This window comes from Artemia franciscana, chromosome 6 (genome assembly GCF_032884065.1).
Source record: "Artemia franciscana chromosome 6, ASM3288406v1, whole genome shotgun sequence".
NCBI classification, from domain to species: Eukaryota; Metazoa; Arthropoda; class Branchiopoda; order Anostraca; family Artemiidae; genus Artemia; species Artemia franciscana.
Window position 1 is genome coordinate 15164457 of NC_088868.1, and position 12689 is coordinate 15177145.

At 34.9% G+C, this 12689-nt stretch overlaps 2 protein-coding genes across 2 annotated transcripts in view; one reads left to right on the forward strand and one right to left on the reverse strand.

Moving 5' to 3' along the window:
* Positions 1 to 4108: 4108 nt before the first annotated feature.
* Positions 4109 to 5170, reverse strand: LOC136028495 (exocyst complex component 3-like). The gene has a single exon (XM_065706338.1). The coding sequence runs from the start codon at positions 5168 to 5170 to the stop codon at positions 4109 to 4111; it is 1062 nt and encodes a 353-aa protein (XP_065562410.1).
* Positions 5171 to 7042: 1872 nt separating this feature from the next.
* Positions 7043 to 12689, forward strand: part of LOC136028496 (fidgetin-like protein 1) — a 38980-nt gene continuing 33333 nt past the window's right edge. The window contains 2 exon segments of the mRNA XM_065706339.1: positions 7043 to 7063; positions 7746 to 7972. Of these exon segments, the coding sequence (XP_065562411.1) occupies positions 7043 to 7063; positions 7746 to 7972 (248 nt within the window).

The window sequence follows — 12689 nt, forward strand, 5'->3', positions numbered from 1 at the left end:
ATAAATCAAGCATAAATCCATAAGAGAAGGAAACTTAAAATGAAGAAAAATGAAAAGTGTGAATGAAAGCAAGCTTAGAATGAACGTAAGTTGCCGTAAGTAAGGGTGGTGATGTCTAGTGCGGGCTAATCAACAAAAAACTTCAAAAATCCTCAGAAAAACCGGTAATTTAAGGCATTACTTAAAGTTTATTTTAGCTCTTTGGATGCAAGTTTCGAGTAGGGACTAAAAGAATGATTGATAAAACCCAGCAGATTAAACACGATTTTACGTTTTATTCTGACACAATCTTCCTATATTAGCTGTCTTACAAAACAAAATTGAGTCTTCGTCAGTATGGATAAATACACTGTCTGTGTCAACTAGAATATCCCTGTGGACATTGAAATTGGCAAAGCCATTTAGCCTACTTTCAGACGTCTCGTTTCTTAGGTATGTCTTGATTCTCCGAAGTGTAAAAGGAGCGCTCTGTTGTGCTGGTCAATACAGGTATAGTGATTAAAATATTAAGTAAGATATGGATGTTCGGAGAGATTGCTTTGCCAAAAATATTTAGAAAATCAGTTGCATTGACATGGTGTGCCTTGTTCCGTTAGATAAATTTTTGCCAAATTTTTCTTTCCACCATCAAATGTTTAAGGTGTTGTTTTCCAAATCTTCTTCATAAATTTCGATCAACTTCAAAAATGGCTCTTTCATCTCTTTACTTTCTTCACTATTCCGTGGATAAATGTGAAGCAAACAGTGAAACCCTTTTAAAATATTCTTGTGCTTTAAGAGACGTTCTTCTATAAAGTTTTATACTTTCAATCCAGAAGATGAATAAGTTAATTCTTTAAAATTGTTCTGTGCTTTCCGAACCTTTGTTTTTTTAACTAAAATCTGGTAGGCATTGATGACCTTATCCAAGTCAAAATCCCAAACCCAATCATCATCGCTATCATTTTCAGTTTTGATATGTTTTGACTCTCGCTGTCCAGGTGGATCTTCATCTAACTGCGCGGTTTTGCGTTCTTTAGCCTCAAGCCTGTTTCCTTGCTGTTCTTTTGATTCCTCGGCACGCTTTCTTTTCTGACTTTCTCTATCAGCAGCAAGTTTTTTGGCATAGACTCTTTGAGCATCTTCATCGGCTTTTGCCATTGTAAGTTCATCAGTCATTTTAAACTTAAAAATTAATAGATTTCTACGTGAACATATGTCTTAAATATCTTGAATGACGTCACCGTCGTAGCAAAAATGACAACTAACTTGATGACGTCAGTCAACACAGAAACATGACGTCACCTGACAGACAGACAGACACACAGACAGACAACTTATTTTTATATATATAGATATATATAGAAGATATAATCTGGCGTAACAGACAAAGTGTAATAGACATAACAGACAGACAACTTATTTTTATATATATATATATAGATATATATATATATGTTTTTAACTACGTAAAACTAGCGAATAAACAACATTCTTCGCTGTCCCATTATCTGTACATATAAATAGATTGTCCAGTTTACCGACTCTTGAACATGCAAGATATAATTGTCCATGGGAAAAAACAATCTGTATTCAGATCTATACCTCATTATTCTAATGATTGTCCTTGAGCTTTGTTGATAGTGATTGCTAATCAAACATTCCCTGTGTCCCCATCGTCATTTATATATCCCCCTGCGCCCCCCGGCGTCCCCACTGTAGTTGTTTCCCTGTGTCCCAGTCGTCATTTATAGTCGACAAACATGACGTCAGTCGACACACACGTCCCAGTCGTCATTTGTGTCCCGGTGTCCCAGTCTATAATTTCTCTTTGAGTGTTCCGGTCGTCATTTATATTCCCTGTGTCCCGGTCTGTATATACATTCGTTTTTGAATTGGTATATGATGAAATGAATTTTTGTTTTTGTCCTTTTTTCTTTTTAGTTTTTTTGGTTTTTACCTATTTTTTAGCTTTTTAATCTTTTTTCTTTTTAGTTTTTTTTGTAGTTTTTCCTTTTTTTAGTTTTTTTTTATTTTTATTTTTTTAGTTTTCTTTTTCTCCTTTATTTTTCAGTTTTTTCCTTTTTTAGTTTTTTTTTCTTTTTCAGTTTTTAGTTTTTTATTAGTTTTTAGTTTTTTTCTTTTTAGTTTTTTTGTTGTTTTTACCCTTTTTTAGTTTTTTAGCTTTTTTAGTTTTTTAGCAGTTTTTACCTGTTTTTTAGTTTTTTTTTGTTTTTTTCTTTTTTAGTTTGTTTCTTCTTTTGTATTAATGCTAAAGCAAAAGTTCGGACCTGGAACCTCTCGGACCTAGAACCTGGAACATAACGCTTTACCAACTCACCTACTTCGGCTTGAATACATTTACCATTTTTTTTTTTTTTATTTTTTTTATTTTTTTTAGTTTTATTTTTCTCCTTTATTTGTCAGTTTTTTTCCCTTTTTTGGTTTTTTTTCTTTTTCAGTTTTTAGTTTTTTAGTTTTTTTTTATTATTTTTTTGTTGTTTTTTTCTGTTACCTTTTTTTAGTTTTTTTACTTTTTTAGTTTTTAGTTTTTTACCCTTTTTTTAGTTTTTTGTAGTTTTTTAGCTTTTTTAGTTTTTTTTTTGTATTTTCTTTTTAGTTTTTTGTAGTTTTTATCTTTTTTAGTTTTTTTTTCATCTTTTGCATTAATGCTAAAGCCAAGGTTCGAACCTGGAACCTCTCGGACCTAGAACCTTGAACATAACGCTTTACCAACTGAGCTACTGTATTTGTATTTGTATCGGATTAACGACGCTTCTTGACTACTAAGGTCCCTGCGTCGGCCCTGTAGTGCATTCCTGCAGCATGGTTCGATCTCTTGGTCCCGTATTACCACGCTAAGATCAAACCCACTGCGCCAACACAGGTAGTTATATAACTGAGCTACTTCAGCTTGAATACATTCGTTTTTGAATTTGTATGTGATGAGATAATTCAGACGTCATATGCGGACAGTGACGTCACTCGACACACAGACAACTTATTTTTATATATATAGATAGATAGATAGATAAGTTGTTTGTGGGTTATGTCTGTCTGTCTGTCTGCCGAGTGACGTCATGTTTGTCGACTGACGTCATTATAAGGATTGAGCTGTATGTCGTCATAAAGTTGTTTGTCGACTGACGTCATGTTTGTCAGCTGATGAAATTACAGACCGGGACACAAATGACGACCGGGACACAGGGAATATAAATGACGACCGGGACACTGGGACACAACTACAACGGGGACACCGTGGGCACAGGGGGGATATATAAATGACGACCGGGACACAGGGATAATTCGAAGAGAAATTACAGACCGGGACACAGGGACACAAATAACGGCCGGGACATCGGGACTCAGGGAATAAAAATGACGACCGGGATACTCAAAAAGAAATTACAAACTGGGACACCGGGACACAAATGACGACCAAGACGCAGGGAATATAAATGACGACCGGGAGACAGGGACACAACTACGACGGGTACGCCGGGGGCACAGGGGGATATATAAATGACGACGGGGGCACAGGGAATGTTCGATTAGCAATCACCATCAATAAAGCTCAAAGGCAATCATTAGAATAATGAGGTATAGATCTAAATACGGATTGTTTTTCTCATGGACAGTTATATGTTGCATGTTCAAGAGTCAGTAAACCTGACAATCTATTTATATGTACAGGCAATGCGACATCGAGGAATGTTGTATATTCGCAAGTTTTACGTAGTTAAAAACATATATATATATATATATATATATATATATATATATATATATATATATATATATATATATATATATATATATATATATATATATATATACATATATATATATATATATATATCTATTCAGAGGTGGGACACAGGGACACAACTACAATGGCACGTAACTAATATGGCACGTAACGACTTACGCGCGCAGGGGGGCTTGGGGGACGCAAAGTGCCCCCACCAACTAGGTGTTGGTGTTTAGTCTCAAAAGGTGTTTTTCTCAAAATCGTCTTATCAAAACTAAGAAAAAGCGATTTAGCCAAAAAAAGAATTAATATGCAAATTTCATTTGAATAATTTGTGTGCGGAGAGCCAAAATTAAACTTGCATTAATTCAAAAACGTTCAGAAATTGAATATAAAGTTTTTCACTGTTTTACTGTTCCCGTACAGCTGTCCCACATCTTCTAAGACCTCTTTTGCTTTTTGGCGGACATCCATATTTCCCAAGTCACCTCGAATAGACATTAAGCAGATCAAGTGATCTTTTGTCAAATCCCTGTACTTCCAAGCCAGGGTTCTAAGGGAAAAAGATAGAAAATCAACATGATCTGCACTAATGACGTCAGCTAATTCGTCAATTGGACTCAATTTAGATTCGTCAATATTTTCAGAAATACGGCGGAATAGCATTAGTAGTTGTTTCTTTTCTGCACAAATTTTTCCGCCAACTTGTTTCCGTTCTTCGGCGGTACGAAGTGACAGTTTTTGCTGAAGTAGAGCAGTGATGTAGCGTTTTGCAACTCCTAGTTGAGCCTTTTCGGCAACAAATTTTAAATTATCGGGCCGGAGCATTCCATAATCGCTGAAATAGTCTTCAAAAGTAACGCAGATAGTTTCAACTATTTCAGTCGATGTTAACCATTCTCTAGTCATGATGCCATCAAAGTAAATCTTTGTATCTTGAAATGGACTTTCTAGTAAATAGTCACAGAATTCACTTAAGACCTTTTGATAAGTGTCACATACTGATGCAAATAACTTTGAAACTTCATCAAAAGTGTCATTGTTCATCCTCCAGAATCGCAGTTTTAGCCTAGATGTCAGTTCAATGACTTCTGAGCAGGTGTTAACCAAAGCAACCATGAACTCTGAAAATCGAGGAATCTTGTTTCTGTCCATAAAATGCTTGCTTTTATAACTGTAAACTAGAGTTTTAAAAGTGTCTGCAAATTCAAGAAGAAGCTTCAGGTTTAGGAGTAAAACCTCTTGAAGGATGTCTTGACTAACAATCTTGGCATTTTCCAAATGTTCTTCAATGTTTTCAAATATAAGGGGTGCAAGCTCTGTACTGGTATAATTAAGCATGATTTCTGGGGATTTATTCTCTTCCCAATCCTTACTCACTGTATTCAATGTTTTCAGAAAAAGACCCTCAATCTTCTCTTTTAGCTCCTCAGTGTACATGTAAATTAAACTTTCAATCTGTTCTTTCTCCAACAATGGGCTTTTTTGAAATATTTATTTAATTCCCAGTTTTTACATTTTTAGTTTCAGTTTTCTTTTTCTTCTTTATTTTTCAGACGTAAAACATATCGCCGAACCTTTGTTTTTTTAACTAAAATCTGGTAGGCATTGATAACCTTATCCAGGTCAAAATCCCAAACCCAATCATCATCACTATCATTTTCAGTTTTGATACGTTTTGACTCTCGCTGTCCAGGTTGATCTTCATCTAATTGCGCGGTTTTGCGTTCTTTAGCCGCAAGCCTTTTGGCATTAACTCTTTGAGCAGCTTCCTTGGCTGTTTCTTCTGTTGTAGGATTTAGTAACATTCTATCTTTTTCAATGTTTTTCAATTTGTTAATGTTCATTCTAACATTGACATTTATGGAACGCCACCGCGCCACCCAACACCTAGTTGGTGGGAGCGCTTCGCGCTCCCTCCCCCCAAGCCCCCCGCGCGCGTAAGTCGTTAAGCGCCATATTAGTTACGCGCCATTGTAGTTGTCTCCCTGTGTCCCACCTGTGAATATAGATAGATGTGTCCCCGTCGTCATTTTTATATCCCCTTGTGCCCCCCGGCGTCCCCGCTGTAGTTGTATATTCCCTGTGTCCCGGTCGTCATTTGTGTCCCGGTGTCCCGGTCTGTAGTGTCATCTTACAATGACGTCATATACAAAGCCTTATATACTTATAATGACGTCATATGCAAACCCACAAACAAACAAACATGCCTACAAACAACTTATTTGTATATATATAGATATAGTTTCTTTTTTAAGTATTGCGGCTTTTTTTATTTTTTTAGCTTTTTTTTCTTTTCAGTTTTTACCTTTTTTATTTTTTTGCTTTTTTTTACAGTTTTTTCTTTTTATGTTTTTTCTTTTATTAGCTTTTTTCGCGCCATATTAGTTACGCACCATTGTAGTTGTGTCCCTGTGTCCCACCTGTGAATATAGATAGATATATATATTTTTTAACTATGTAAAACTTGCGAATATACAACATTCATTGCTGTCCCATTGTCTGTCCATATAAATAGATTGTCAGGTTTACCAACTCTTGAACATGCAACATAATAATTGTCCATGGGATAACAATCCGTACTCAGATCTATACCGCATTCTTCTAACGATTGCCCTTGAGCTTTTTTAAAAAGTAGAGTTAAGAGAAAGAGTCAAACTTTAGTGTAAAGAGCGGGGCGTTGATGAGGAAGCAGCCCCTTTCATATACGAAGTAATTTCTGTTCGTTTTAAGTTTTAATGTCACTCCTTACTTTCAGTTAAGAAAAACTTGTTTTTTTCTTTAATCTTAATGAAAATCACATGATGAGGTGTACCACATCAGAGAGCCCTACTGTAGAGGTTTCCAGCTCCTATTTACAAAAATGTCGAATTTGGATTTTTTTTTTGCCAGAAGAAAAATCACGGATGCGTGTTTATTTGTTGAATAAATGCGTGTTTAATTTGTTTTTGTTTTATTTTTTGTTTTATTGTTCCGTTTTTTTTTCCAGGGGTGATCGTTTTAATAATATTTCTCCTTCAGCTCGGCAGATGGCCTGTTCAAACGAAAACCGAAAGTTCTAGTGTCTTTTAAATGACTAAAAAGATTGGATGGTAACTAGCCCTCCTCTCAAGCCCTTTTTTCCCCAAAGACATCCGATCAAAACTTTGAGATAGCCATTTGATTCAGCATAGTCGAAAATTCTGATAACTATACCTTTGGGGATGACATAACCCCCATAGTCGTTGGGAAAAGGCGGTAATTTGCGCAACATTTGTCATTAGTAAATATGTGGAATTTCTTAGGGGGTAATTTTCTTTGGAGGAGTATTCAATGGAAAAAAATTTTCTGCGGGTAGGAGATTCTCATGGAAAATTTTACACGAGGGAGGAGGGAAGGTAGTTTCCCGATTTAATCAGAAAACAGTCAATTAAATTAACAGAAATTAAATTAAAAAGTTTTTTCAACTCAAAGTAAGGAGCAATGTTAAAACTGGAAACGAAAAAAATTATTCCGTATATCAGGGAGGCAGCTCCATTGTCAACCTCACTTTTTACGCTTAAGTTTGCTTTTTGCTCACAATTCTTTAAATAAGACTGCTCATTTAAAGAACTCTAAGGTATTAGTGTAAAGGGTGATGGGTGAGGGGCTGTCCCCTTCATATGCGGAATAATTTCTGTTTATTTTAAGTTTTAATGTTGCTGCTTACTTTCAGTTGAAAAACCATGTTTTTTAGTTTAATACTATCCACAACGAATTTTGTAATACGCTCGCTTTTAAGGACAGCGGATTATGGAAAAGAGGTTATCTTCTGTCACACAGATAGGGGAGGAGGGGCTGAAGGGTCTTCTGACCTGCTTCGCCAGTATTTGTATCTTCCCTCTAATTCCTTGTCTCTTTAATAAAATTTTTGACTGTTATCTTATTCAAACTGCCTCCTCCCCCAAGACAAGATCTTGTGTACTTTCCCGATTTTTTATATTTACCAATTTTATATGTTTATTGTCTGCGCCATTTAAATATTTGTCTTTTATAGGAGATTGTTGTTTGGCCTATGTTGCGGTCGGACATTTTCACTGGTCTCCGAGGGCCACCAAAAGGACTTCTTCTCTTTGGCCCTCCTGGCACTGGCAAAACACTGATCGGGAAGTGCATTGCCTCTCAGTCAAAATCTACTTTTTTCAGTATTAGTGCATCGTCACTGACTTCAAAATGGGTGGGTGAAGGCGAGAAAATGGTTCGTGCCTTGTTTGCTGTTGCAAGGTATAAAATCTATTAGTCTAAGCGTATATGTGTGGTTGAGGGTGTCAGTTCATGAAAATTTAGGCTCGGATTAAAGAAAATAATTAAATGAAGATGCTAAAAATCAATTTTTCAAAATCTTGTAGGGGAAATTTTTTTTCGATGAAAATTACCAAATATGGATAATTTTTCGAAATTGAGGGAGGAAAATGCCCCACCCCTCCCTCAATTAATGTTTTTGCGCCAGGTATGTTGAATTGCTGGCCTAGTATCCATTCTCTGAAAATTTCATAAAAGCCAATGAGAGGGGGGGGGGTATTTCTAGTTCGCATGAAGTATAATTAAAGGGACTGCTAGTTTGTATTTTGAGTTTGATTAGGACACAATCGATGAGTAGGAAAAGGCTTATCTTTACTATAGATGCAATCACTTTTAGTCATTATGTTTAGTTTCTATTATATAATTTAAAAACTTTTGTTTTAAGCTCAACAGGATACCTTATGTCTTCCCTCGTGTTTTTGATAAATAATTTACAATCTTATTTTTTCAAATAATGAGGACCAGATATTTCAAGTTTAAAATATGAGGGATTTTTTTTAATTTAAATACTGCGTCCGCTTTTTTCTGGATGTCATGACTCAAAACTGATTGAAAATTTCTTATCTGACCGTCCAAAATGTTGTAATCCAGACTAGAGTTTTATACGAAAACGTGCTTGAAATAAAATTCCTTACAAAAGAGTTGCGTTCGAAGAAAGATGTTTATTCTAAAATTTAGCTTAACATTTTAAGCCCTCCTTCTACATCAAAAATATTTTAAGAGGTGCACTTTATCAGAAATCCTTATCATTCTCGAATCATTTTCACATGGATAAACTTGGATTAAAAAAGGGGGAGCCCCCTTATTTTTAGCCTTGTTTTAAACTGTAGGTAGTAGTGACATGTATATATATAAAAAAACATATTTCAAAAATATCAAATATGAACGTCGTTCTCTACTTTAATGTGAAAAACAAAGTTTCTAAAATTTATATTTACATTGATATATGCCTTTCCAAACTAATGCTCGAGAGAATAAAGCCTAGACTATGAAAGTATTACAAATATAGGTGTAGAAATAAAGTTATAGAAAATATCTGAAAACGAACACATCTATTAGAAACAGGAGGTCTAGAAACATAGATGGCTCTCTTAAAATTAGCTTCACTTAATACTTCCCTTGCCGTAAAAGGATATTAAAGCATAACTTCCTTGGTCAATCTAGTTCCTCGAATGAGTCTGAAATTGTCTGTATGCAATAGATCATAAGATTTTTATGATTCAAGGGAAACATATAAAAACTAGTCCGAAACAGGAATTAAGACTACATTTAAAAAAAGTTGAAGCCTTTTGGCTCTTGCCATATGCCAAATTTATAAGGACTTTGTCCTAAAAATTACCTTATTCCTGCTGGTTTTTCAGCCATTCGATATTGATGCTAGATCTATGTCTATATGAGAATAATTACTTTCACTTGCCGCAAGAGTTAACAAGCCATAACCTTTTGGGTCAATCTACTCTTCGACGGAGTTTGGAATTGTTCTTATAAATTACTGTATTACATCTATTTTGAAAAATAAAAAATTAACATGTAACAAGTTGTGCGAAACGAAAATAAAAAATAAAACAATAAATTTTTTTGACGCACATTCAGCACTGCAGATGTAGTCCTACCTGTATTTAAAATACCTTATGTTTGCTGAATTCGCTGTGCTAGACTCTAAAAGGGGATTTCATTCTCGAAAGTAACATAAAAAAACGAAAAAATAAATGTCCAAATTATTGAAATTTAGGCTACAGTAGTCTGTATATAATAAATTTTCTAATTGACCAACTTTACCATCTATTTACCATCTAAAATAAATTTGAACACTTCATCTGGAAAAATTTTAAGATATTTTTGAATGTTAGAATTAAATACGATACTTTAAGCCGGTGACAAGAAATCCCAGAAATCCAAATTATTTAAGCGGTCTTCTACTGAGGTGTTCTTAGTTCAGAGAGAAATACAAAAACAAAAAAATCTAAAAAGAAACTATACGAAAATATTAGAAACTGTAATACTTACTTAGACTTAGGACTTCCCTCACATAGAGGTAAATGAGGCAGTACCTCTTGTGTCAGCGACCAGAGCTCATTCAGGGTAGTTTTAAGATTCGTTTCCTGTTTCTCCAGGGACCGACCTAGTGTGCTGCGCTGTCTTCCCCTCATTTGAAGACTGGGTGGGGTCCAACACAATATATCATGCGATAGGCGTCCTTCATTCATATGGACCATTTGTCCAAATTATCTTCAGCTCCTTATTCTGATTGTATTGGTCACCGGTGACAGTTCGGTATCTTTCCTTTAGTGTAATAAGAATAACAAAAACGAAAAACTTTGAAGTAGAGCAGTATAGAAATAAAAGAAGCGAGAATCAAACAGAAGCAGTCTTTTCCACAATTTAGCTTTCTTTTATATCTAAGGTCTATTTAGATCTTACAGCATCAATTGCAGTAAACAGAAAACCTACGCATAATAATAGATACCTTCACTTCAAATCTAACCATCCTCCACAGGTTAAAAGAGGTGTGTTAATATCTCTTGTGGATGGAGTACTTAATATCTGTTCAGAGCCGTATATTAAAAAAGAATTAAATTTTATTACAGACATACTTTTTGGCAATGGGTACCCAATTTCTCTCATAAATACTGTTAATGCTCAAAGATTAAAGATGCATTTTTCTAAAGCCTTAAATCCCACACCAGTAAACGGTTCGAATAAACCCACAAGCGCGATTTACCTACCTTATATTGCGAAAATTAATTCAAAACTGAAACAAGTTTGTTTAAAAAAAAATTTACTTGTTGTATCCACAAGTAATTTAAGCATAATGAATCTTCTCAATTCTGGTAAGGATGAAACCCCAGTTACTCGTCTAAGAGGGGTGTATCAAATACCATGTAGTTGTGGAAATTATTACATTGGTCGAACCCCCCAATCTTGTTTTAGGAACAAGATTACAGCAACACAAAGAAAGTATTGAAAAAGCATTAAAATCTACAAATAACTCCATATCTTTCGATTCAGCTTTAAGCAATCATATTTTTGAAAATCGAAACCATTATGTTCTATTTGACGAAACTATTCTAATTACCAATGACCTAGGAATCAAACAAACTGTCCGCGAGGCAATCAAAATCAAGCGAAACTTAAATAATAATACATCCCTAAATAGAGACTTGGGTGAATACACACTCAACCAACCCTATGTACACAAAATTAATTATAGAAAATAATCTAATTCAAAATAAAACAAAAATAGGAACAAATAAAAATTAGCCCAATCCCAAAAGAACTACAAGATTAGCTGCAGAGAAGGCAAATATCGCAATAAGAAATTATTCCAATTTTTAATAAACACAGTTAGTGAAATTAATGAACCTTTTTAGCTTGTAAAATGTTAGCTTTTATCACACAGTCTTGGCTAAACTTTTCGTTAAGAGGTAATGATGCCAAGGCAATTTTAAAAAATGGATTTTTAACCAAGAACTTTTATTGTGTGTTATTATTTATTATTTTCTTTGCTGAAGACGGCCCTTAGATATAGAGCCAAAATATTCAAATAGGTGTTGTTCGTTCACTGTCTTGGGAAAAAAGTCCTCGTTATTCTCTCTTCTGTATTTGTATAATGGAAAGGCAGTGGGGTCTTCGTCATTATATTTTCCTCTATCCTGGTCGATTGAAAACCTCCCTCTTCACATCCCCCTAGTAAGTTCCCTTTTTCCTTAGATTTTTTCTTACGACTTCCTCCCACTCCAACTGGGACGTGCTTCTTTACGTTTAGCCGTGGATGATTGGCTGAAAAGGATAATCTTTGGCAATCTGTCATCCTTCATCCGCAGAATGTGCCCTAGCCATCTAAACCTTTCTCTTATTATAGCCCTCAAAAGTGGAATTAGACAACACTTTTTTTATAGCCTATTGTCTAAAATACGGCCAGTCTTTCGGAAAACTACAAATTGCTGAAAATTTAAATTTAATTGTTAAATTTTGTTGAAAATTGCTGAATATAGAAGGGATTTTCTTTTTTTAAGTTCAGATCATTCTAACAAAGCTCCTGTCATTTTGAACTCTGTTCCTGAAATTCCAAAAAATAAACTGGTTCTGAGAAGGGGCTGGTTATTGATACTCCGTTCCCCCATCTGGATTCTTAGGGATATTTACCCATTTCTCTCCAACCTATTATAAAGTGTACACGCCTCTCGTAACAATTTCTTAATTTGGACTCGGTGAATGGAAATGTGTAAGCCAAATGGATCCAAGGAGAAAATCTACCTTAGCCTCTTGGAGCTCTATGTCACAGCTTCAAAGGAAACAATGGAAATTAACTAAGAAAAACTTGGCCAAATGGCCAAATGAATTGCAATTAGTCTCTTGGAACTCCATGTCACAGCTTCAAAGGAAACAATGGAAATTAACTAAGAAAAACTTGGCCAAATGGCCAAATGAATTGCAATTAGTCTCTTGGAACTCCATGTCACAGCTTCAAAGGAAACAAAGGAAATTAACAAAGGAAAACTTGGCCAAATGGCTAAATGGATTGTAATTAGCCTCTCGGAGGTCTGTGTTACAGCTCTATGTTTGTTGTAATATTACAAGTTTTATAAGGTAAATAGTCAGATTTTCCTTTTCGCCTGGTACATCGAAAGTTTTAAAT

Bases quoted from the DNA above. Each gene is read 5' to 3' on its own strand.
- LOC136028495 (XM_065706338.1), bottom strand. From the start codon at position 5,170: ATGTACACTGAGGAGCTAAAAGAGAAGATTGAGGGTCTTTTTCTGAAA.